The sequence below is a fragment of the Macaca mulatta genome, chromosome 11, assembly GCF_049350105.2.
Source record: "Macaca mulatta isolate MMU2019108-1 chromosome 11, T2T-MMU8v2.0, whole genome shotgun sequence".
NCBI classification, from domain to species: Eukaryota; Metazoa; Chordata; class Mammalia; order Primates; family Cercopithecidae; genus Macaca; species Macaca mulatta.
The window spans coordinates 116,053,889-116,081,013 of NC_133416.1; the positions used below are offsets into that span (position 1 = coordinate 116,053,889).

A 27,125-nucleotide genomic window follows, 5' to 3' on the forward strand; every position below is an offset into this window, starting at 1 on the left:
CTGAGGCCTCACCAGAAGTCAAGCAGATGCTGGTACCATGCTTGTACAGTCTGCAGAATCATGAGTCAAATAAATCTCTTTTCTTCATAAATTACCTGGTCTCAAGTATCCTTTTTTTTTTTTTTGAGATGGAGTTTCGTTCTTGTTGCCCAGGCTGGAGTACAATGGCGCAATCTTGCCTCACCACAACCTCCATCTCCCAGGTTCAAGCGATTCTCCTCCCAAGTAACTGGGACTACAGGCATGCGCCACCACGCCTGGCTAATTTTGTATTTTTAGTAGAGACGGGGTTTCTCCATGTTGGGCAGGCTGGTCTCGAACTCCTGACCTCAAGTGATCCACCCGCCTTGGCCTCCCAAAGTGCTGAGATTACAGGTGTGAGCCACCGTGCCCAACCAGGTATTCCTTTAAAGCAACACAAAATGGACCAACACAGATGTCATGCCACAGCCCTATGAGCTAAGTACTTCATCCCCATTCTACAAAGGAGAAAACTGAGGCTCAAAGAGGATAAGTGGTTCCTACCCAAGTTCATACACATAATAAGGATGGGGCTGGGATTTGAACTTGGGTCTGCTAAGCTTGAGTCTGGGCTCCTTATAACTCTTCTCTCCTCTGGAACAGTGCAGTGCCTGTGCCAGCTTCCTAGCTTTTGGCATATGGCAAACCACATGGCGGAACTGAGTCCCATTTTCTTTTCTTTTCTTTTCTTTTCTTTTTTTTTTTTTTTGAGATGGAGTCTCGCTCTGTCTCCCAGGCTGGAGTACAGTGGTGTAAGTGGTGTAATCTCAGCTCACTGCAACCTCCGACTCCAGGGTTCAAGCAATTCTTCTGCCTCAGCCTCCCGAGTAGCTGGGACTACAAGCGCGAGCCACCACACCTGCCTAATTTTTTTGTATTTTTAGTAGAGACGGAGTTTCACCATGTTGGCCACACTGGTCTTGAACTCCTGACCTCAAATGATCCACCCACCTCGGCCTCCCAAACTCCTAGGATTACAGCTGTGAGCCACCGCACCCAGCCCATTTTTTCATTTGCCAAATGGGTGTAGAGTGATGTCACTTCCTAAGAAGAAGAACCTGGGAGCACCTGGCACCGTGCAGGCACATGGTGAGCTCTCAGCCAGTATCAGTTAGGAGTGCCACACAATGGCCAGCACCAAAGTGGAACCGAAACACTTGGCTAAACATGTCTTTAAATTCTGTTTCTCTGAAATATTCAGACTTGGCAAATCCACAGAAAGCAGATGGGTGGTTGCCAGGAGCCTGGGGGAAGTGGGGAATGAGGAGTGACTGCTTAGTGGATCCAGGGGTTTTTTTTGGGGTGATGAGAATGTTTTGGAACTAGATAGAAGCAGTGGTTGCCCAGCGCTGTGAATGTGCTGAATGCAACTGAATTGTTCCCTTTAAGATGGTTAATTTTGTTATGTGACGTTTACCTCAATAAAAAAGTGATGCAAACAGAAAAAAACCTGGATTTTCAAAAAGCAGAAAGACTTACTAAGATCTCTAGATACAAATGCTTCATGACACACGAAGAGTTGCAAAATTTTGCAGTGACGTCTAATTATCTAATTCAAAAAGCAGGAACTGGCATATTTATTTGTTTTCCACTAAATTGTGTCGGCGTACTTGTTTTGTTTCCTTTTTTTTTTTTCTTTTTGAGACACGGTCTCACTCCATCACCCAGGCCAGAGTGTAGATGGCGCAATCTTGGCTCACTGCAACCTCTGCCTCCTGGGTTCAAGCGATTTTTGTGCCTCAGCCGGAATTACAGGCCACCACACCTACTTAACTTTTGTATTTTTAGTAGAGATGGGGGTTTCACCATGTTGGCCAGGCTGGTCTCAAACTACTGACCTGAAGTGATCCGCCCACCTCAGCCTCTGAAACTGCTGGGATTATGGGCATGAGACACAGCACCCAACCCTTCTTTCCTTTTGTTAAAAAAAAAAAAAAAAAATCGGCCAGGCACAGTGACTCATGTCTGCAATCCCAGCACTTTGGGAGGCCGAGGCGAGCAGATCACGAGGTCAAGAGATGGAGACCATCCTGGCCAAGGTGGTGAAACCTCGTCTCTACTAAAAATACAGAAATGAGCCGGGCGTGGTGGCAGGCGCCTGTAATTCCAGCTACTTGGAAGGCTGAGGCAGGAGAATCGCTTGAATCTGGGAGGCAGAGGTCGCAGTGAGCGGAGATTGCGCCACTGTACTCCATCCTGGGTGACAGAGTGAGATTCCGTCTCAAAAAAAAAAATTCAACTTTTATCATAGTTTAAGGGGTCCACTGCAGGTTTGTTACACGGGTATATTGCATGATGCTGAAGTTTGGGGTTCAAATGACCCCATCCCCCAGGTAGTGAGCACAGTACCCAATAAGTGGATTTTTCAGCCCATGACTCCCACCCTTCCTCCCCAGTCTAGTGGTCCCCACTGTCCATTACTCCTATTTTTATGTCTATGTGTATTCAATGTCTAGCTCCCAAGAAAACATGCGATATTTGGTTTTCTATTCTTGCACTAATTTGCTCACAGTGGCCCACTTGTTTTCATCCAAAATTTTTTTTAAGCAAATCATATGGCAGCCCAAGGATTTTCTTCACAGGGAAGACGTGGGTTTGACTCCTGGATTGTCTGCTTTCCAGCTGCATGACCTTGGGCGTGTCATTTTAGCCCCTGAGCCTCTGTTTTCTCATCTGCAGGCAATATTTCTTCTGTCCTCGGGTGTGTTGTTAGGATAAAATGAGCAAATGCACCCTGAGGGCTCTGGGGGCCGTCGGCATGTAGTAACTGCTTCCTGTGCATGGGGTTTTGTCACCCTCCCACCCCTCTGTATTTGGGGGCATCACCTACCTGGGCAATGAACGGAGTGATGAGAGCACCCACTCTTGCCATGCCACTGCAGGTGCCCAGGCCGAGGGCCCGCGTTGCCGTGGGGTAGACCTGAAACACAGCAGCTGGATATGGGCATGGGGACATTCAGGTTCCTCCCACCGCTCCAGCTCCAGGCTGATAGGACCAACCCCAGGGGCAGGCCTGAAGTTAGGGCAAATCCCGCCAGTGTTGGTTACGCCCTTAAGGGAAAGGAATCCTCACCCCAAAGGGCACAGGAGGTTCAACTCAGAACTAGGGCAAGAGGCTGAGCTGTGGGTGGGAACCCAGTAAAGCGGTCCACTCTATCCTGGGGGGCTCCCCAAAGACTCCTCCACCAGGAACTGCCACAAGTTCAGAATTCAGGGGTTGCTCTCCACCTTCTTTTCATGAGTTCACCTTGAAGCCTGGGTCACCGGCTTTCAAGGGATTTCATAAAGAGAGAGATGGAAATGTTTACAGTCTCTCAGCTTGTACCCAGTAGAGGCCACATGCCTCTTTCTTCCCTAGGCAAAGTGAGAAGGGATTGTGCATCTTCCAGGCCGAGGTAATTAAGAAGGGTGCGTTTTCTCCTCTCCTTTCCCATGTCTGCTGGCTGGGAGGAGGACTCCATGGCCCTAAGCCAGGGCTTCTCAGCCTGAACACTATGGACGTTTTGGGATGGCTCATTCTTTGTCATGGGGTGGGGTTTGCTGTGCCCTGTAGGATGTTCAGCAGCATCCTGGCCTGTACCCACGAGATACCAGTAGCACTTCTGCCTCCCCCTGCCACCTTATGACAATCCAAAATATTGCCAGGCATTGCCAAATGTCCCCTGGGGCAAGATCCCTGGATAAGAAAGGCACACAATGCGAGGAGCCTGGGTCCCCAAATCACTGAAGGAGGAAAGCTGTCCCCCAACCTAGAACACCCATATTGGACCCTTTTATTTACTTATTTGAGACAGGGTCTCACTCTGTCATTCAGGCTGGAGTGCAATGGCACAATCACAGCTCACTGTAGCCTCAACCTCCCTGGGCTCAGGTGATCCTCCCACCTCAGCCCCACCCCGAGTAGCTGGGACCTCAGGCATGTGCCACCACTCCCAGATAATTTTGGTATGTTTTTTAGGGATGGGGTTTCACCATGTTACCCAGGTTGGTCTTGAGCTCCTGAGCTCAAACGATCCACCCGCCTCGGCCTCCCAAAGTGCTAGGTTTACAGGCGTGAACCACTGTGGCTGGCCTGGGCCTTTTGCAAGTGAGAAGCTGCTCTTGTGTCAAACACTCCACTTTGGGGGTTCTCTGTTACATTAGCTAGCATGTTTTAACAAGTGCAATGCTCAGTGTAGGAAGCTTGCAAAGAATAAAAACATGAAGAGGAAAATATAAAACTCATTGAGGTTCTCAACACTCAAGAGATTTGTTCCATTTTTTATGTATATTCCTCTAGCTTTTTCTGGATTGTATATAGCACATATGTCTTCATTCACTTACTTATTCAGCACATACTTTTTGAGTTCATACCATATGCATTTATACATGATATTTCAATTCACTCAATTACATAAACAATATAGAAATATATTCTCCTCGTAAAAAAATCAAAATGCCTAAATTCTCTCTTGATCCACTCCCTCTGCCGGGAAAATTCTCCCCATAGGACCCTACTATTAGTGATATCTTTGGAATGTATCTTCCCAGATATGTTCAAAAATATACATATGGAAAATACAGTATTTTAAAAATACATAAATGGTATCATGTCATACATATTATTCTGCAATTTGCCTCTTCCATTCAGTAGTATGTCTTAACATCCTATCCACATCAATACACAGACATCCACATCGTTCTTTTTTTTTTTTTTTTTGAGATAGGGTCTTGCTCTGTTGCCCAGGCTGGAGTGCAGTGGCATGATCATGGCTCACTGCAGCCTTCAACTCCTGGGCTTAAGTGATCCTCCCGCCTCAGCCTTCTGAGTAGCTGGAACTACAGGTGTGCACCACCACAGCCTGGCTAATTTTTATTTTACTTTTTTAGAGAGAGGGTCTTGCTATGTTGCTCAGGCTGGTCTCACACTTCCAGGCTCAAGTGATCCTCCCGCCTTGGCCTCCCAAAGTGTTGGGATTACAGGCGTGAGCCACTGCGCCCACCATCTCATTCTTTTTAATGGTTTCTGGAAGCAGAGCATCCCCCACAGCCACTCTCCCACCACCGCCCATTTCCCAGCAGCTCCCAGACACCCCTCCTACCTCAGGTGTGTAAACATATGCCGCTTGAAAGCCTCCAGAAATAAACGCTCTTGCAATGAAGAGTAACAGAGTGAGCACATTTCTAGGAGGAGGATAAAGGCAGATGATGGCATTGCTTTCTGTCTGCTTGTTTCAGCATAGTCCTATCTTCCCAGGCAGTGTCAATGCCCTAGCATTAGGCAAAGGTTACCCCTCCCTGATGCTCATTGATACAGACATGTGGGCACACATATTTCAGTATCATCTTGACAGTCCTGCTTTTGTAAGTTCGTCATTCTTCAAAGTACCAGGCTGAGAGATGGGAACACCTGTGGTGCCCAGGATGGGCACAAGATTAGGGAGAAGTGACATAAATAGTGGAAAGCTCAGACAGGAACTTGGCTGGGGGCGGAGCAGGAATTGAGCCAGGGGCCAGCTGAGCTGGGGAAAGTAAACCACTATTCAGTATTCTTAGGATAATTCTGATCCCAACCCTCTGTCCCATTGTTCCCATAAATGTTCCAGAACACCAACATTTCAGGGTCGAAGCTACATCTCCCAACCTTCCTCAGACCAGGAGGTGGCCTACAGATTCCTCATTGGGTATGGTCTGGGGCCTCTTAGAGATCAAGAGAGGCATAAGCCATTTCCATATTTTGAGGTTCTTGGCAAATGGAAAAATGGAGAAATGTTAAAATGGGATTACAAAACAGGGCCTATTTGAAATATTTCTATTGAACAAGTTAACAGTTTTAACATATACATAAATAGCTACATTTATGATCCCACTGGGAGATGATATCAAAAGTCTAAATTTGGCATCATTAGAGCAAAACTGGAGCCAAAGTTCCCCCCTGACTACAACCCCCATCAGAGGCCCCTCCCTAGGCCTGATCTTTTATCCAGTTGTGAGGCAGCCATGAGCCTCAGTCCTAGTGAGCACCTGTACCTTTGCCTGTTTCTGCACCCACTCCTGGGCCTGCACTGACACCGGCACCCCCACTTGTACCCACACTTGGGCCTACACCCACACCTGGGCCAGCACACACACCTACACCCACACTTGGGCCTACACTCACACCTGGGTCTGCACCCCCACCTGCACCCACACCTGCACCCATACTTGGGCCAATACCCACACCTGAGCCTCACCCACACCTGTACCTACACTTGGGCTTATACCCACACCTGGGCCTGTACCCACACCTACACCCACACCTGGGCCTGCACCTACACCTGCACCCACACTTGGGCCTATACCCACACCTGGGCCTGCATCACACCTGCACCCATACCTGGGCCTGCACCCACACCTGTGCCCACACTTGGGCCTATACACACACCTGAGTCTGCATCTATACCTGGGCATACACCAACACCTGCACTCACACCTGTACCTGTAGCCATACACACACCTACACCCACACTTGGGCCTGCACCTCCACCTGGGCTTACACTAACATCTGGCCTGCACCTCTACCTGGGCCTGCACCCACACCTGCACCCGCACCTCCACCTGTGCCCATACTCACACCTAGGCCTGCAGATTGCCTACCTTCCAACACAGATAAACAGCAGGAGGCTACAGAAGGAGAAGATGACGAAGCACAGGGCCATGGTCTTCTTGCGCCCCAGGCGGTCAATAATCCACAGAGTCACAAGGACACCTGGAAGGGGAGTGGGGAGAGATAGGCAGCTTCTGACGTGATTCCCAATGCCCTCCACCCTGGTAGTACAGCCTGTACCATCCCCTCCCCTGGAGGGTGGACTAGACCTAGTGACTGACTTCTAATGACTAGAAGACAGCAGAAGTGATAAGATGTCACTTGTGAGGTCAGGTGATAAAAGACTGTGACTTCTATCTTGGTGTTTTCTCTCCCTGGCCCTTCTCATGTATTTGCTTTAATGGAGAAGGCCAACTGGCAAGGAACTGAAGGTAGCCTCTGGCCAACAGCCGGCAGGGAACTGAGGCCCTCAGTGCAAAAACCTTCAAGGAATGGAATCTTGCCAGCAACCACGTGAGTAAGCATGGGAGTGGATCCTGCCCCAGCTGAGCTTTCAGATGAGACTACAGACCCTGGGCCAATGCCTTGATTGCAGTCAGTCACATGAAATATGCTGAAGTAGAACACCCAGAGAAGCCACAGCAACTGTGAGATCATAAGTGTGCATTGTTTTAAGCCACTACATTTTCAGGATGATTTGTTACCTGGCAATAGAAAACTAACCCAGGCACCATCAGGAGCCTGAATGGTGGCATTCACTGAATCCAGGGAACAGAATGCCTGGGTTCTAATGCCTCATTTTGCCTTTAACTTGCCATGTGGTCTTGGACTAGTCCCTTACCTTCTCTGAGCCTCATTTTCTTCATCTATAAATGAGCCTAAAAAACAACACATTCTACCTCAGTAGAGGCAGTATAGCATAGTGCTTATTAGTAATAATAATAATTGAATTTAAGCTAAGTATTTTTACATCTTTTTTTTTTTTTTTTCGAGACAGAGCCTTGCTCTGTCACCCAGGCTTGTGTACAGTGGTACGTGCGATATCAGCTTATTGCAATCTCTGCCTCCTGGGTTCAAGCGATTCTTGTGCCTCAGCCTCCTGAGTAGCTGGGACTACAGATGCATGCTATTATGCCCAGCTAACTTTTGTAGTTTTAGTAGAGATGGGGTTTCACCATGTTGGCCAGGCTGCTCTCAAACTCCTGACCTCAGGTGATCTGCCCGCCTTGGCCTCCCAAATCTCCGGGATTACAGGTGTGAGCAACCACACCCGGCCCCATTTTTACATCCATAATCTTGTTTAGTCATCAGAACGATCCTCTAAAATAAATGCTATTAATTTATCAAATAGCATTTTCCCACAGTTATTCAGCCAAGGAGAGCCTACTGTGTGTCAGGAACTGTTCTAGGAGGTTGGGACACATCAGTGAACAAAATCAAATAAAACAATACACATAGCAAATAAAGAAAGAAGAATCTGAGTTTCAGAGAGGTAAAATCACAGAAATGGTGACTGCTTCCAGTTACAGAAATGTCACGTAATGTGACTTTCTTAAAGTCACAGAAATGGAGATTGCAAATGCTGAGTTTAACTTCTGAGCCTTGGTTCTTACCTACTAAGCTATGTGGGGAAAGGGTTTTAGAGGAAAGACAGACAGTGTAGTATGGGACTGAAGACTATGAATTCTAGGGTGGGAGCACAGCTCTCAGTGCTGCCTGCTGTGGAGTACTCAGTATCGTAGCTGGGTTTTCCCAGAACCTACCCCTGGGACAAGGATGCCAGGGCAAGGCATCGACTTGGGAAGTAATCCAAGAAAGGACCAGCAGGAGACTGGGGAAGTAAATTTGGGAAGGGAATGCAACTAACAAAAGGTGGGTACCAAGCAAGTTATTACTGTGGGCAATTGGAGCTGAATTCCACTGGGGGACTCAAAAGCCAGCGTAGAACATGTGCCTTGGAGTTTTCCTGCTGATGGGCAAGAACGCTGGGGTATTTGTCCACCAAATCCCACAGTATTGTTCAAAGGCTGCTCCCAGGTGCTAACTCCTTGGCACTTCCAGCTGCCTTGCCTGCTTTAGATACAGAGACTTCTCATTCCTTCTGAGATAGTCTTCAGGCACATAATCCTGGCAGTTGCAAGTTGCGGGAACAGTTTCTGCTACACTGGGCAAATTATGTCACCACTCTGAGCCTCAGTTTCTTCAGTTGTAAAATGGGAATAACTAAACGACTTCACAAGATTAAATGAGATTGCATCTGTAAGACATTTAACACAGGCCTTGGCATACAATAGGTGCTCAATAAGTACTAGATGTTATTGTAGTTGTAATAATTATTCCTCTTAAAAGAAAAAAAAAGATAGATCACCTTTGCATCACATGCTTGTCTGGATTTTTGACACTCTACTGTTCCTTTCCAGTGTGCCTAGTGTTGGAGGATGATTCTCCATGGGTTTCTCATATTTCTACACATCTTATGAGCAGAGGAACCAGCTGCCCTTTTGGTCCAGGCTACCATGTCAGAGTTGTTTGTATAGCAAACAACCTTGGAAGATACAGATACTGTTTCCCTCTGGAGCAAAGGGCAGGTTTGCTTATTGTCCAATATAATAAAGATGATGTCTCCCTTAGGGAGGTTTCTGGCAGGCCATTATAAAATATTTGGGTTCCCTAAGCTTGGGGTTCCCCAGCTGTGCTGTAAGTCCATTGCATGTGTAGTCTCCACCTGGGTCCTTCCTCATCATCCCTGTGGGACTTGGGGGCAAGGGAAACAGTCACCAAGGTATTACTCAAGCTGCTTGCTATAATAGTCTTTTGTCTCTGACCCAGAAGTCTCATGTCTTCCACCAGCATGCATGAAACTGGGCAGCTTAACTTGACAGCCTTCAAGTAGGGTAACATCTCAGCCCCTTCACAGTTCTTGACAACTTATAGTTAACAATTGAAAAACAAAGTCCCTTGCTGACTAAAAATGGGATTTTCTTCCAGGTAGAGCAGACAGAGCCACTGGCTGAACAACTGCCATATTCCCAGGCTTGCCTGACACAGCTTCACCTTGCACAGGTCCCTCACCTGGAAACTCAGAGAGGGTGGTCCACAGTAAGTCCATGTAATCCTCCTCACTCAGGTACTCGCAGGCCAGGCTGCATTTTGCCTCTACTGCCTTCTTACGACTGGAGACTGGGGTTGGGAGACAGAAAGAGAGGGGGAGTCATATACAGAGTCTGGAATCGCACCTTCCTGATCCCCATACCTCCTTCCCTGGGATGATCCAGTTTAGATGCCATAGAAAGAGCCCAGACTCAGAGACAGACATATTCAGGTTTGAATACCAAGCAGCAGTGCTCCAGCTTCATATCTCTAAGTGTGAGTTTCCTCATAAAACTGGGGCAAATAAAAGCACTATGCAAAGGGAGAGAATGAAAGTGGGCTATGCGTATGAATGTGCTTAGCCCAGAATTGGCACGTAGTAGGCACTTTAGTGGCAGACAGACTCTAGGGTGGCCCCCATGATCCCCGCTTCCTGGTAGTCATATTCTTGTGTAATCCCCTCCCCTTGATTGTGTAGGTGGGGCCTGTCACTTGCTTCTAGCCAATTTAGTACAGCAAAGGTGATAGGATGTATGTGATTGCATTCCATAAGAGAAATGCCCATCATGCAGGACTGTCTCTTATGCTTTTCCTTGATGACTGTGAAGGAGCAAGTGGCCATGTGGGTGGTCTATGTGGTGACAAGGAGCTGAGGGCAGCCTCTAGTTGCTGAGGGCAGCCTCAGCAGGCAGCCAGCAAGAATCTGAAGCTCTCAGTCCTACAACCACAAGGAATTGAATGCTACCAACAACCAACATAGGTGGGGTGGTAGGTCTTTCCACAGTTGAGCTTCCAGATGAGAACCCAGTCATCCAGTCCTGGCTATGCCTTGATTGCAGCCTGGCAAAGGACCCTGCTAAGTTGTGTCCAGACTCCTGACCTACAGAAGCTATGAGATGATAGGTGTGTGTTGTCTCAGGTCACTAAGAAACAATACACATTTATCATCTCATAGTTTCTGTACATCAGGAGTTTGTGGTAATGCTGTTATGCAGCAATAGATAACTAACACATGCTTACCACCTGTTCCTGTCCCTCACCATCTACCCCTAACCTTTTTATTGAAAGCGAGTTGGAGTGGAACCCAGTGGCCAAAGAGGTAATGGAAACAAGATCTCATCCCTGGTCCAGGCAGAGTTAATAAAGAAGGATGAATGCTACATTGCTCCCTTCCTGACCTTGCTTTACTCTCAAACTATGGGACTAATGTCCTAAAGATAGAGGTGCAATGGTCTGAAATGTGTCCCTCCAAAATTCATGTTGAAACCTAATCTCCATTGTGTTGGTATTGAGAGATAGGGACTTTGGGGAAGTGATTAAGTCAAGAAGCCTCTTCCGACATGAATGGGATTAGTGTCCTCATTAAAATGGTTGAAGGGAGCTCCCCAGCCCTTATGCCATCTGAGGACACAGTGTTTGCCCCTTTTATCATGTGAGGATGCCACAAGAAGATGTTGTCTATAAAGCAGAGAGCTCTCACCAGACACTGAATGTAAAGCGCCTTGATAGGACCAACATAAATAAATTTCCGTTCTTTCTAAGTCACCCAGTCTAAGGTATTTTGTTATAGCAGTCAAAATCGATTCATACACCCTATCTGAACCAGCCGTTTAACAGGTAAGACTCAAAGAGGGTGAGTGTCCCCCAAAGTTGCTCCACCTACACCTTCCCCATCTCAGGTGTGGCATCTCCATCCTTCCAGTTGCTCAGACAGAAAGTCCTGGAGGCGTCCTTGACTCTTCTTTTTTTATTAAACCCTATGGACAACTCATCAGCTGTTCAACCTTGAAAATACATTAGAATAGGATTGGCCACATCTCGTCACTGCTGAGACAGAGCAGGGACCACATCTCAGGAGGCTTCTGCCCACCCCCACCACAAACATGGAAATAAAGGAAAATCTTGAGTCTCTTCAAGAGAAATACCAGGCACATAGCTAGCCTTGAGAAGTAACTGAATAACTTAATAAACAGGAAGGTAAAAATACCTTAAAATAATAGCCACCCAAGGAGGTTAGAGCCACAGATGTTTGGTTCCCTATGGAAACTAAAGATAACATCTTTTTTTTTTTTTTTTTTTTTTTTTGAGACTGAGTCTGGCTCTGTCGCCCAGGCTGGAGTGCAGTGGCCGGATCTCAGCTCACTGCAAGCTCCGCCTCCCGGGTTTACGCCATTCTCCTGCCTCAGACTCCCGAGTAGCTGGGACCACAGGCGCCCGCCACTTCGCCCGGCTAGTTTTTGTTTTGTATTTTTTAGTAGAGATGGGGTTTCACCGTGTTAGCCAGGATGGTCCCGATCTCCTGACCTCGTGATCTGCCCGTCTCGGCCTCCCAAAGTGCTGGGATTACAGGCTTGAGCCACCGCACCCGGCCAAGATAACATCTTAATATATGTCTCTGAGTTGGTTTCAGAAACCCGGAACCCACGAAATGGAAAATGCTGACCACCACCGACTAGACCTCAGATAAGGGAGAACTGAGGACCCAGCTCTGACCACTGACCTTGATTATAAATCTTTTCCTGAGGGGCCTAGAGAGAGTCACGCCCAAAGGCCAAACCTTAACATTCCTTCCTGCTGACCTCAAGTTTTTGAAAAAGCCTCCCTTTTTTTTTTTACCAATTACAAATCAAAGAATCTCTAAATCCACCTGTAAGGCCCCCTGATCTTCAAGATATCCCAATTTCAGGGTCCAAACCAAGGGATAGTTTCCATGGATTGACCTATGATTTTGTCTGTAACTTCTACTTTCCTAAAATGTACCCCTGCCTTTAAAAACCCTTGCTTGTAAGCCATCCAGGAGGTGGATCTTCAGTGTGAACTGCCTGTTTCTCCTTGCTTGGCACCCTGCAAATAAACGTCCTCCTTTCTCCCACTGCAAACTTCAGTATAGATGTTTGGCTTTACCGTGCTGGGTGAGCAGACCTAGGTTCGGTTCAGTAATACTGCTGCCATCTTGGTCTGAGTCATCATCAACCATCCTCTCTCATGTGGATTACCAAAATAACCTTCCAACTAGTCTATCTGCTTCTATGCTTGTATCACTTTCTCCCCTGACCACCCCACCCAGCCATAGTCTATTTCCAACACGTCAGTCAAAGGGGTCCTTTTTAAACCTAAGTCAAATCACTGTCATTCCTCTGCTTAAAACTCTGCAGTGACCTCCCATGACACACACAGTAAAAGCCAAAGTCCTTCAAACATTTCTAAGGCCCTATATTATCTGGCAGTCAACACATCCTTGATCCCACCTTCTACTTCTTCCTCTGTTGCTCCACTCACTCTACTCTAGCACACTGGTCTCCTTGCTGTTCCTTTGGCAAGTAAGGCATGCACCTGCCTCAGTATCTTCTCACTGGCTGCTCTCTCTTCCTGGATTGCCCTTTATCCCTCCCCATGATGAATGTCCTCACTTCCTTCAAGTCTTTCTTTGAATTTCACCTTCTCGTTGAGGCCATCCAATTTAAAACTTAACTCTAACCACTGCCCCTTTCTCTGCCCTACATTCCTGACCTTTTTTTTTTTTTTTTTTTTTTTCAGACAGGGTCTCACTTTGTCACCCAGGCTAGAGTGCAGTGGCACAATCACTGCTCACTGAAGCCTTGAACTCCTGGGCTCAACCAATCCTCCCACCTCAGCCTTCTGAATAGCTGGGACCACAGGCACACACCACCAGGCCCAGCTAATTATTGTATTTTTTGTAGAGATGGGGATTTGCCATATTGCCCAGGTTGGTCTCGAACTCCTGGCCTCAAACAATCCTCCCTCCTCGGCCTCCCAGTTGCTGGTGAGCCACCACACCTGGGCTTGTTGCCATCTTTATGTTCACGAGTGCCCAATGTTTAGCTCCCACTTAAAAGTAAGAACATGTCGTATTTGGTTTTCTGTTCTTGTGTTAATTTGCTTAGGGTAATGACCTCCAGCTGCCTCCATGCTGCTGCAAAGGTATGATTTTGTTCTTTTTTGTGGCTGTGTAGTATTTCATGGTGTACAGGTACCATATTTTCTTAATCCAATCCACAAAAATATGGAACGCTTCATGAATTTGCATGCAATCCTTGTGTGGGGTCCTTGCTAATTTTCTCTGTATTGTTCTACTTTTAGTATATGTGCTGCTGAAGTGAGCGTGTGTGAAAGACTTTGAAATGGGCAAAAATGTCTTGTAGTTATACCTTTATAGGTTATCTTCACCTGTCATTGTCTTTGAGCTATGCTGTAGAAAAATGATAGTAATGTAAATGATTCTTTTATTAATACATAGAAATGCAAATAGAGCGTGGTGGTGATGCAATTGGCTGCCCTATATATATTGACCAGTTTTGCCTCTAATTGTAAATTCATTTCAGCATTTCTGAGTGCCTGTATATGTATTTGCTTTGACTTCTCCTTTGAACCAGTTGTACCCTCTTACTGGTGTCAGTAGACAATTCTCTTTGGGTCTCTGACATTTCTGCATGTTTTGAGTAGAGGCACTGATTACCTTTGTTCTGGACTATATTTTCAAGGATATTTGTCTAGCAAACAGCCTTGGAAGAAAGAGAATGTCTCCCTTTGGCACAAAGAGTAGTTTGCTTATGGTTTTCAAAGATAGAATGTCTCTCTCTGGAGCAAAGGACAGACATGCTTACTGTCTAGTATAAAAGATTGGGGTTCCCTAAGCTCAGGTTCTTCTCTTGTTACACAGCTCAATACTTTTGTAGGTATTGCCTGCCCCTCTTCATGTTACCCTGGGGGATTGGGGACTTAAGGAACTGGTGTAGGAAAATGCTGATACCCTGGCTACTGCAATTGCTATGAGTAATATGGTCCTTTGTCTCTGACCCGGGAGTGTTGTGTCTTCTGCTAGCACCTGTGGGAACTGTGAAAGGCTAACTAGTCAGCTTGCAAGTAGGTCAAACTCAGACTTTTAGTAATTCTTAATTGATTCATTTATTAATTAATGAGCTAATTTAAATCTTTGTCATGTACTAATTTTGTATTTGTATGAGAGGCATGATTTTACCTTTCATTTAGAATTTTTCCTTTAACTCATCTATCACCTTGTAATATACTATATAATTTCTCATTATGCCATTGTCTCCCCTTCCCCCCAAATATAAGCCCACAGGACAGAAATATTTGTCTTTTATTGTTAGAATTCACTGACGTATTCTAATGACAAAGACTCTCTGTCTTTTTTTTTTTTTTTTTTTTTTTTTGAGAGAGGGTCTCACTCTGTTGCCCAGGCTGGAGCAGGATTATGCAGCGGCACAATTTTCACTCACTGCAACCCTCCACCCCTGCAGGCTCAAGTGATCCTCCCACTGTAGCCTCCTGAGTAGCTGGGACCACAGGTACACGTCGCCACTTCGTCAGGCTACTTTTTTGTACTTTTTATAGGGATGGAGTCTTATCATGTTGCCCAGGCCGGTCTTGAACTCCTGAGCTCAAGTGATTCACCTGCCTCGGCCTCCCAAAGTGCTGGGATTAAAGGCATGAGCCACCATGCTCAGCTGATAAAAACTCTTTTTCTGAGAGAGAGAGTCTCACACTGTCGCCCAGGTTGGAGAGCAGTGGTGCAATCTCGGCTCATGCAACCTCCGCCTCCTGGCTAGAAGCAGTTCTCCTGCCTCGGCCTCCCAAGTAGCTGGAATTACAGGCACATGCCACTGAGCCTGGCTACTTTTTGTATTTTAGTAGAGATGGGTTTTACCATTTTGGCCAGGCTAGTCTCGAACTCCTGACCTCAAGTGGGCCGGGCTGGTCTCAAACTCCTGACCTCAAGTGGTCCACCTGCCTCGGCCTCCCAAAGTGCTGGGATTACAGGTGTGAACCACCGGGCGCAGCCAAACCCCGCACCCTCCCCCTGCCCCCGCCGCCCTTTTAACCAAACTTTTGTCAGGCTCCTCTGAGTCTTAAAAAATTCATCCTCACCCTCGGACTCTATCTAGTTTTGACAAGATACTGCTGAATCAGTCTAGCGAAAATGCACACCTTCGATATTTTTGATTCAATTCCTCACCCCCCACCCTTGATATTTTATCACCCTGGCCTGTGATGGGGTTCAGGACACGCCAACCCCCAAATGTAGCACCTTGGCATATTGAATATTTTAATCCAAAATAATTGGAGAAACAGCATGTGGAGAAGGGGCCTCTCACCTTCCTTTGCCCCTCACCCCTGAAGCAGGTCATAAAACCCAGACGGATTTTCTGGCTTTTTTTTTTTTTTTGAGACAGAGTCTCACTCTGTCACCCAGGCTAGAGTGCAGAGGTGCAATCTCGTCTCACTGCAACCTCCGCTTCTCAGGCTCAAGCGATCCTCCAGTTCAGCCTCCCAAGTAGCTGGGACCACAGATGAATGCCACCATGCTCGGCTCAGTTTTTGTAGTTTTGATAGAGACAGGGTTTCAATATGTTGCCCAGGCTGGTCTCGAACTCCTGAGTTCAAGAAATCTGCCCGCCTCAACCTCTCAGAGTGCTGGGATTACAGGCATGAGCCATCATGTGCAGCAATTTTATGACTTTGTTTCGAAGCAGATCATAAAACCTTCAGGTGAGAGGTGCCCTGCCTACACCCAGAGAAGAAGAACACCCTTATCTCCAAAGACACACAGACAGAAAAGAATCTGAACAGGGCTTGCTGACCTTCCCCCAGTTTGTTACCACTAGGTCACACTCTTCATCCTGTCATATTTCTCTACGACTCTCCACTGTTCATCAAATCTAGCACAAAAATACTCAGGCTTAACCATTTCTCCAGGTCTTCATGTCCTTATGAAGGCTCCTATGCCACATCAAACTTAGATGAAATACGTTCGTATGCTTTTCTTAATCTGTCTTTCATTATACAGGCCTCAGTCATAAAACCAGGATGAATAGAAGGAAAGATATGCTTCCTCCCCATACTTGCCTTTAGCAATAAACCTATTTATTTATTTGTTTATTTATTTTAGAGACAGGGCCTCGCTCTGTTGCCCAGGCTGGAATGCAGTGGTGTGATCACAGCTCACTGCAGCTTTGACTTACCCGGGCCCAGGAGACTCGCCTGCCTCAACCTCCTAAGTAGCTGGGACCACAGGCATGCTAATTTTTTCTACATTTTGTACAGATGGGGTCTCACTATGTTGCCCAGGCTGGTCTCGAACTTCTGAGTATAAGCAATCCTCCCCCTTTTGCCTCCCAAAGTGCTGGAATTACAGGTGTGAGCCCGGCCCAGCAATAATCCTATCAAGTCAGTTTAACCAGAAACCATCTTATCCTTGACATTTCCTCTTAGTAATTTTCCATTTTCCATCTCACTCCCCCACCCTGCTCTCTGGCTATAAATCCCCATTTTGAATACTTGCGTATACAGAAAGGAGCCCAGTTCTATACTGAGGTCATCTTCTCCTATTGCAATTGTTACTAAATGACATTTTCCTTCACTTCTGTCCAGCTCTGGCTTTCTTGGACACTGACACATAGACCAGTACCTGGCATGTAGAAAATACATACTAAGTAAATGACTTGCCCAAAGTGACACAGGTACTTGGTGCTGGAACCCAGGTCTCCTAATTTCCAGCTGTGGGCTTGTTCTACAGTTTTACTTTCATGCCCAGGTATAAGAGAGAGCTTTTCAACAGGGGTCAGCAAACTCTGGCTGAATCTGGTCCCTTGCCTGTTTTTCCTGACCTATGTGCTAAAAATGTTTTTTCAAATGATTTTTAGAAATTAAAAGAAGAAGAAATAACGAGGCATAAAAATGACACAAAATTCAAATTTGCATGGAAACACAAGCAATGCTTGTTCATTTATATTTTTAAGAGAAAGACCTTGGATAAATTAAATGTAACAGAGTTTAATTGAACAAAGAGTAAATCATGAATCAGGCATCCCCCAAGCCAGAACAGGGTCAGAGACAGACTGGTGCCGCCAAGTGTTCAAAGGTTTATGGACAGAAACAGGAAAGTGACAGAAAACGGAAGTGAGATACAGAAACTGCTGGACTGGTTATAGCTCAGTGTTTGCCTTATTTGAATAGAGTTTGAACAGTTGATTGCTTTTTTTTTTTTTTTTTTTTTTTAAGACAGAACCTTGCTCTGTTGCCCAGGCTGGAGTGCAGTGGCGCCATCTCAGCTCACTGCGCCCTCTGCCTCCCCAGTCAAGCAATTCTGCCTTAGCTTCCCGAGTAGCTGGGATTATAGGCGCGTGCCACCACGCTCGGGTAATTTTTGTATTTTTAGTAGAGATGGGGTTTCGCCATATTGGCGAGGCTGGTCTTGAACTCCTGACCTCAGGTGATCCTCCCACCTCGGCTCCCAAAGTCCTGGGATTACAGGCATGAGCCACCATGCCTGGCCAGTTGACTGCTTTTGAGGGGCAGAAATCAGCGATTGGCACAAGAGTAGACTACAGTCTGTTCACACATCAGTTAGGTTACAGTTCACTATGAATGGAGAAACCTTTAGACTGAACTTAAAATATGCAAGGAGGCAGCTTTAGGTTAGACGTAATTTAACAACATACCGTCCACCATTGTCCTGCTACAAACAACAGAGCTGTGTGGCCTGCAAAGCCTAAAATATTTACTACCTGACCTTTTATAGAAAAAGGTTGCTAACCCCCATTTCACAACATTCCCCTGAATCCTTAGTTTAAGCACTAGGATGCTTAGCTTAAGCATTCTGCTCTTAGGAGATGCAATCTGTGCTCAATCAATACCAAACCCTATGATTGACTCTACAATCGAAGCACATCAGCAAACATTTAACATAGACTCTCCCACAATCCCGCAGCGAGATGGGACTCCACTACCTCACTCAATCCTTACACCAATAAACAAAACTATTCGCTATGATTGTAGAGGCCTAATATAAAAGATAATTGGGCAAACCCCGAACACAAGCAGGACCTTGATTCTTTTATCCTCTAACCTGAGTTCAATGCTGAGAATTTAGTGTTATCTTAAAAGTCAGAATGGCTTAAAAGCACAGGCATGAAAAGGCATATAGACTTTCCTTTGCGTTTGTTTCTTTTTGTCCAGTGGTTCCCACCTCCAGCTGCACAATAGAATCACCTGGGAGCTTTTAAAACTCACTAATGCTTGGGCTCCACCTGCCCTCCCAAGTCCTGATTAAACGGGTCTGGGAATTGTTTAAAAGCTTCCCGGGTGAGTCTGTTATGTGGCCATGGTGGAGAGCCAACTTGGTCCTCAAACTTAATGTGCACATTAGAATTATTGCACAGGATCACATTCATAAAGCTCTGAGTCCTATACTTCGTGAGGGCTCTTTAGGGGATTTGAGATGAAAATTTTATTTATTTATTTTTATTTTTCACACACAGAGTCTCACTCTGTCACCCAGGCTGGATTGCCGAGGCTCAATCACGGCTCACTGCAGCCTGGAACTCCTGGGCTCAGGCAATCCTTCTGCCTCAGCCTCCCAACTAGTAGCTAGGACTACAGGCGCACACCACCATACCCAGCTAATTTTTAAAATTTTTTGTAGAAACAGGGTCTTACCATGTTGTCCAGGCTGTTCTTGAACTCCTGGCCTCAAGTGATCCTCCTGCCTCTGCCTCCCAAACCACTAGGATTATGGGTGTGAGACACCATACCCAGCCATAATTTTAACCTACATTAAATTTTCACCTTAAAATACTATTAGGCCCGGCCGGGCGCGGTGGCTCAAGCCTGTAATCCCAGCACTTTGGGAGGCCAAGACGGGTGGATCACAAGGTCAGGAGATCGAGACCATCCTGGCGAACACAGCGAAACCCCGTCTCTACTAAAAAATACAAAAAACTAGCCGGGCGAGATGGCGGGCGCCTGTAATCCCAGTTACTTGGGAGGCTGAGGCAGGAGAATGGCGTAAACCCGGGAGGCGGAGCTTGCAGTGAGCTGAGATCCGGCCACTGCACTCCAGCCCGGGCGACAGAGCGAGACTCCATCTCAAAAAAAAGAAGAAAAAAAAAAAATACTATTAGGCCCAGGAGGTCAAGGCTGCAGTGAGCTATGTTCACACTACTGCTCTCTAGCCTGGGTAACAAAGCAAGACCTTGTCTCGAAAAAAAAAAAAAGAAAAAGAAATGCTATTAGAAAAAGTTAACTGAGAGGCCATTCGTCTGAGACAGCGCCACTGTTGTGGGGTCCTAGGTGAGCAAACTGAAATCAGCTAAGAATAACTCAACTGCAAACCAAAAATGAAATCCTAAGCTCCCAATCTGCTGAACGGATCCCTTCTTGGCCAAGGGGACCCCAGAGAAACCTGAAAAGCTGAATTCCGGCCATAATAGGAAGGAGGTTCAGACATACCTCCTTCTTATACCCCCTCCCTTTTAGGGTTTAGGCACAACTGACCAGCATTAACATTAAAACAAAGATCGTAAGACTAACAAAACAGACTCTTCGTGGCAATCAGATACCAAAGTCCAACTTGACTCTAGTAGAACATCACTCGACAGACAGCAGACCCTGAAGGAAATCAAAATATTTTACTCCCAAACATATTTCTTTTTTTTTTTTTTAAATGGAATCTCACTCTGTCACCCAGGCTGGAGTGCAGTGGTATGATCTCTGCTCACTGCAACCTCCACCTCCTGAGTCCAAGCAATTCTCCTGCCTCAGCCTCCTCAGTAGCTGGGATTACAGACACATACCACCACACCCAGCTAATTTTTGTATTTTTAGTGTAGACGGGGTTTTGTCATGTTGGCCAGGCTGGTCTCGAACTCCTGGCCTCAGATAATCTGCCTGCCTCGGCCTCCTAAAGTGCGGAGACTACAGGCATGAGCCACCGCGCTTGGCCTGCGACTTTTCAGCCTCTTTTCTATGAATAAATAAATAGATAAATTTAACTAACATGCTATTTCTTTTTGCACCTGTAGTCCCAGCTACTTGGGGGGATAAGATATGAGGATCTCTTGAGCCCAGGAGGTGGAGGCTGCAGTGAGCCATGATTGTGCCACTGCACTCCAGCCTGGGTGAAAGAATGAGACCCTGTCTCAATAATAATAATAATAGGCCAGGCACAGTTGCTCACACCTGTAATCCCAGCACTTTGGAAGGCTGAGGCAGTCAGATCATCTGAGGTCAGGAGTTTGAGACCTGCGTGGCCAACATTGCGAAACCTCATCTCTGCTAAAAAAAAATACAAAAATTAGCCAGGCATGGTGGTGCCACCTGTAATCCCAGCTACTTGGGGGGCTGAGGCAGGAGGATTGCTTGAACCCAGGAAGCAGAGGCTGCAGTGAGCCGAGATCGAGCCACTGCACTCCAGCCTGGGCAACAGAGTGAGACTCCATCAAAAATAAAAAATAAAATAATACTAACCATAAATAAAATAATAATAATTTTAAAAAGGAGGATTCACAGCAACCCATGTGAAGGGGCCTAGTTTACCTGAGCTGGCGGACAAGCAAATCTGTTCTGTTTTAATCCTATAAGGAAAGTCACTTTGAAACAACTCATCTGCTTTTTGTTCCCTGTTTCTGTTTTCTTCAGCTCTTTTCTACTGATTCATGAATCGCCGTCTGCTCAAACTCTTCAAAATTGCCTCCGTTTTTCTTTAATGTGCCTTGGTTTATCTTTTAACAGTGCGAACTTCAGAGCCCAAACCCTGACGTAGATGTGGCTCCGCTAAGGTTCGCTCCATTGCGATAACTGTCCAGGTTTCTACAGAGTGTCTTGGAAACCACAGAAGTAGTAGAAGGCCAAGTCCCTTAAGGGCAGAGCCTGGAGTGGGAGTGTGTGCACGACCGTGTATGTGCCGAGGGTGTGGGAGTAGTTAGCTGGCAAAGACAACCAAGATACTCACTGCTGCAGACATCTCCTGCCTGGAAGAGTTCTGTGGTGAGTAGAACTAACCCGTAGTAAGAGAATGCATTGGAAAACCTGCCAGGAGAAAGCAAGAACGGTAAAGAAATGATCAGAGGAATGCAAGTCCCCTTTCCCTACCCCCTTGGGAAGGGCCAACGTCTACAGCAGCAGGAACCAGTCTTTGAGCAGCACTGGGATTTTGGGGACTTCACTGGGGACCTGGAGCAAGAAGATGGCAGGTAAAAAAGCATCATGATATGATCAAAGGGAAGTGATCCTGTGTCCTCTGAAAGGCCAAGAACTGTCAGAGGCGTTTGAACCAGAGCACCTCCATCTTGAATAGGGGTTGGGTAAATGAAGGCTGAGACCTACTGGGCTGCATTCCCAGATGGCTGGGCATTCTAAGTCACAGGATAAGATAGGAGTCAGCCAAGATACAGATCATACAGACCTTGCTGATAAAGCAGGTTGCAGTAAAGCAGCCAGCTGTGAACCCACCAAAACCAAGATGGTGATCGGAGTGACCTCTGGTCGTCCTCACTGCTACACTCCCACCAGCGCCATGACAGTTTACAAATGCCATGGCAACCTCAGGAAGTTACCCTATATGGTCTAAAAAGGGAAGGCATGAATAACCCACCTCTTGTTTAGTATATCATCAAGAAATAACCATAAAAATGGGCAACCAGGAGCCCTGGGGGCTGCTCTGCCTATGGAGTAGTCGTTCTTTTATTCCTTTACTTTCTTAATAAACTTGCTTTCACATTACTCTATGGACTGGTCTTGAATTATTTCTTGCACGAAATACAAAAACCCTCTCTTGGGATCTGAAGTGGGACACCTTTCTGGCAACAGAACTATACTATACCAGAGACACAACACCTCCAAGACTGTCTACCCAACCGGCAATAGGGGGAAAATGGGACCCACCTCTGGAAGAAAACAGTCCCATTACCATCTTTTAGGGCTCTGGGTTAAGTGTGTCAACTTGGACATGTGATTTTTGAATTTCAGAGCAGAATGACACCATTTATTAACTCCTGGCTGTCCCAGGAACTAGAATACTCAAGTTTGCAAGACTGGAATATTCTCTTCCAGTAGAATAGTTATAATGAAAACTCAGTCATAATCAGAAGCCAGTGATGCATTTCCTTAGGTTACAATGTGTGCAAGCAAATTTAGTGACTTTCATAATGCACTAAAATTAGTCTCTAATTAATTGCTTCAGTATTCAAGGAGCGTTGGCCCAACCAAATTACATGTGCTCAAAGGTGGGTATTCTCAGCTCTGACCCCCACCATCCTTTAAAAAAATTCTGCAGGCTCACTGAGTTGATTGGGCTCTCAGGAATTCGGGGCAGAGCTAGAGGCTGTTCTGTATATTATCAAAGCTTTTTTCTCCTCTTCCCTGTAATTGACCACCTCGAGGACACTTCCCCGTTAATTAGCACCTTTGCTAAATGGTGAACGGAAAAATGAGAACTGGTTAAAAAAGAACATTAAAGCCTTAGGCCAAGTTTGTTCACTGTTAATGCTGTGTACATGAATTGGTGCAAAGAGACTTGAAAGATGACTGCAGCTCCAATTCACTGTGGAGTTTAAGGTGATTACACTCTCCAAATACTACCCCCAACCCACACCTTCCGGTTCCAGCGCCCTTCCACGGGTGTTATTTAAGAAAAGGTCCAACAGGACCTTAAAAGAATGCCCTTGTTGACCAAATCAGTGGTTCCCAAAATATGTGCCACATGCCACCCCTGCGGTACCCAAGGGGCAATATGGGCTACAGTGAAGACACTGACATAGTATAAATACACACACACACACACACACACAAAGACACACACACACATATACACACATACACACACACAAACACAGACACACAAGACACACACATAAACACAGACACACAAGACACACACACATACATACACACATACACACACGCACACATACACATACACACACACACACACAGACACATACACACACAGACACACACATATACATACACGCACACACACACAGACACATACACACAAACACACACAGACACATACATATACACACACACGCACACATACACACACATACACACACGCACACAGACACATACACACATGCACACACACAGACACACACTACAAACACACACAGACACACAAACACAAGCAGACACACACGCAGACACACACACACAGACACACAGACACAGACACACACAGACACACAGACACCCACAGACACACACACGCACACACACGCACACAAACACACACACAGACACACACATGCACACATACACACATACACATACACACACACATGCACATACACACATGTACACAGACACACACGCGCACACACACACGAACACACACAGACACGCACACACATACACACACACGTATTTTTGAGACAGAGTCTCGCTCTGTTGCCCAGGCTGGAGTGCAGTGGTGCAATGTCGGCTCACTGCAGCTTCTCTCAGGTTCAAGTGGTTCTCATCCCTCAGCCTCCCAAGTAGCTGGGACTACGGTGCCCACCACCACGCCTGGCTAATTTTTGTATTTTAGTAGAGATAGGGTTATGCCATGTTGGTCAGGCTGGTCTTGAACTCCTGACCTCAGGTGATCCACATGCCTCAGCCTCCCACAGTGCTGGGATTACAGGCATGAGCCACCACACCGGCCCACATAGCAGAAATACTCAATCGTATGGTGAAAGAAAAATTCCCTTTTAAGTTTACTTTCAATTCTTTCAATCATTTTAAATTATATCCCAGTCTCACTTACATGCTAATGAGTCCTTAACACCTCCCCTTTCCCGTCTCTTTTTTGTTTTTGTTTTGAGACAGGATCTCAGTCTCTTGCCTAGGCTGGAGTATAGTGGCATGATCACAGCTCATTGCAGCCTCGACCTCCTGGGGTAAAGTGATCCTCCCACCGCAGCCTCCTGAGTAGCTGGGACCACAGGTGCATACCTCCACACCCAGCTAACTTAAACATTTTTTGTAGAGACAGGGTTTTACCACGTTGCCCAAGCTGGTCTCAAACTCCTGGCCTCAAGAGATCTTCCCACCTCAGCCTTACCAAAGTGTTGGGATTACGGGCATGAGCCACCGTGCCCAGCCAGCCGTTTTATCTCTTAAATACAGAGGCTCATTGCCTCTGCAAACCATCGGTCTAGTTACTTTTTCTGGTATTTCTCTTTAAGAGTGCCTTCTATCTGTGACTTGCAATTAAGGTGTTTTCTTTTAAAGTAGAGTTATAGCCTTGTTCAGTGGCTTACACCTGTAATCCCAGAATTTGGGGAGGCTGAGGAGGGAGGATTGCTTCAGTTCAGGAGTTCAAGGCTGCAGTAAGCTAGGATTGCACCACTGCACACCAGCCTGAGCATTGGAGTGAGGAGACTCTGTCTCAAAAATAAAAAATACAATAAAATCGAGTTATAAAGTTTCTTTTTAAAAGATACTTGACTAAAAGCATCAAGTTAAAGAAAAAGATTAAGGAAATAATAGTATGTACAGACGATAACCCGGATACGACGGGAATCAGGAGGATGATGTTCAAACTACTGAAATTTGCAAATGTTGCCTGAAATCAAAGTGCTCTCTGTCCATTGCATTAAAACAAAACCCAAAACAGGGCACAGGGAGCGGAAAGGGGTCAAAGTGGTCAACAAACAGCTCTTACCATATAAACCACAGCAACAAAGTTGTCCATCTAAAATGGGGCGTGAAAAGGTCCCTCATTTTGCCTCGGTCTTCCTGTTTCAAAACAAGGACATAGTGTTTATTCTCTCCCCTACAGGTGCATGAGAGATGGGCTGGTGGCCTGAGACTAGTGCACACCCAGGCTGGGAGGGAGGTTTCTGGTAAGTAGGACACTGGAGCTCTGATAACCCAGGTCTCAAATCTACAGGATGCAGCCTCCCAGCCCCTCCAGCCAGAACCCAACCGTGTCCAGGGGCATGATCCACACAGGACGGACCTCATGCCCTCCAACCTGGAAACCGGGACTTGGGAAGCAGATCCCTCCTTCCTGGCCCCTCAGACCTCAGCACAGACCCATGAACCCAGGGAGCAGAAAACCAGTCCAAAGCATGTCCAGCCCTTTCACACACACACATGCGCCTTCCCCAGTTCTAGGTCTAGGTGGCAACAGTTAATGTGCTGAGAAACGAATTCACCAAAGGCCAATTTACCAAAAGATTGATTAGCTAAATGACCGATTGGCCGATTTTACATAATTTACAAATTCATCAAATCTTTGCTTTATAGTGTTCTTTAAAAAATATATGCTATGGCCAGGTATGGTGGTTCGTGCCCATAATCCCAGCACTTTGGGAGGCCAGGGCAGGTTGATCATATGACACCAGGGGTTCGAGACCAGCCTGGCTTTCTCTCATCCATGGAAGGAATCTCTCCCCAAAGGCAACCAAATGCGCTTCTGCACCTCTTGAGGAATCCCTCCTGCTCCGCCCCCTGTAGATATGGGGCAGGTCCCCTGGCCTCTATGTTGTCAGACCAAACACCTCCTTCCAACCTGGTGAAAGGCCATTCAGTTCTTCTTGCATAATATAAAAAGAATCAGAAATATAAATTTATTTTAAAAGGCAATTTCTTTATAGGATCTGATGTCTGCTTAAGGTATTTGTCATGTTTCTCCAATCTGCTTGGATGGTTCTTGAAGGCAAGGACTGCAGCCTTAAATCCGAATCTTTTCTCCCCGTGTGTGCAATGCTGGTGCCTACATACAATAGGCGCTCGTGAAGTTTCACCGTGGTGGATTCCCTGATGGTGTTACCGGTGGAGTGAGGCACCATCCATTAAGAACATCTACACAGGGTGCAGTTTGATCCCCTAGATCTAAGCACACTCCTTCCTAACGTGGTTTTATTGCACAGCTTTTGCCAGTCAATCTCATTTGCTAGTCAGACTTCATCTGTGCTGAAAGGCGAAACCAAAGCAGCAGTAGTTACAGGATCCATTAGCAGATGTTACATTTCTCTAATCACTGGTGAAATTCTCCAGGAAGCATTTTTAGAACTTGGCAGTGAAAATACAGATTGGAATTGCCAAATTACCCTTGTGGGTCTGTCTACTGGGCCCTCATCTGCTCCATGTGCATGCACACACCCCACCTTGGGTACACACACCCACGTGTGTCCATGCATGCATGCCCTACTCCATATGCACACACTCCCCTGAATGCACCCCGACACGCACATTGCAGTCTATTAGTCCAGGCACTGACCTGTCTGGAGATGATGAGTTTCCCCAGCGGCATGGGAGCTCCATTTTCTGTCGCTATCCTCTTTAAGGTGGCGATTGCCTTTTCCTGGTTCCCTGACAGTACATCATACCTTGCACTTTCCGGCAGCCACTGGGATGGGGGAGACAGGAGACCCACGTGTGGCTGATTAGGGTGGAACAGAGCACTCACTTCTAGCCACACACTCTTACTTGTGTGTGGGATCTTTAAGGGTGGGGGCTCTGAAGCCAGAGACCTGACTTCAAATCCTGGCCCTGCCATTTATTACGTTGGTTGTGTGACCCTGTACAATTACTTGACTTCTCTGTGCTTTCATTTCCTCCTCCATTAAATGTGAATGATAAGAGATCCTACCTCTTAGGGCTCTTGAGAGGATTAAACAGGATAATCCAGGCAAGG

The 27,125-nt window shown here is 46.3% G+C and overlaps 1 protein-coding gene, 1 long non-coding RNA gene and 1 other non-coding gene across 7 annotated transcripts in view; 1 reads left to right on the forward strand and 2 right to left on the reverse strand.

Annotated features, from left to right (window-relative positions):
* The window catches only part of SVOP (SV2 related protein), a 101,301-nt gene that overhangs the window by 2,072 nt on the left and 72,104 nt on the right, over positions 1–27,125 (reverse strand). For 2 of the 5 annotated variants that reach the window (XM_077952673.1, NM_001266218.1), the window contains 7 exon segments: positions 26,709–26,837; positions 25,146–25,219; positions 21,450–21,526; positions 9,659–9,766; positions 6,637–6,748; positions 5,103–5,184; positions 2,852–2,941 (listed from right to left, as the gene is read on the reverse strand). In XM_077952673.1, coding sequence (XP_077808799.1) covers positions 2,852–2,941; positions 5,103–5,184; positions 6,637–6,748; positions 9,659–9,766; positions 21,450–21,526; positions 25,146–25,219; positions 26,709–26,837 — 672 coding nt within the window. 5 annotated transcript variants of the gene reach the window in all.
* LOC144333021 (uncharacterized) lies at positions 1,624–4,157 on the forward strand. The gene is made up of 2 exons (XR_013401327.1): positions 1,624–1,808; positions 2,093–4,157. It is a non-coding gene; the product is annotated as an uncharacterized LOC144333021 (long non-coding RNA).
* On the reverse strand, positions 13,695–13,801 carry LOC114671139 (U6 spliceosomal RNA). Its single transcript, XR_003721035.1, has one exon. It is a non-coding gene; the product is annotated as a U6 spliceosomal RNA (small nuclear RNA).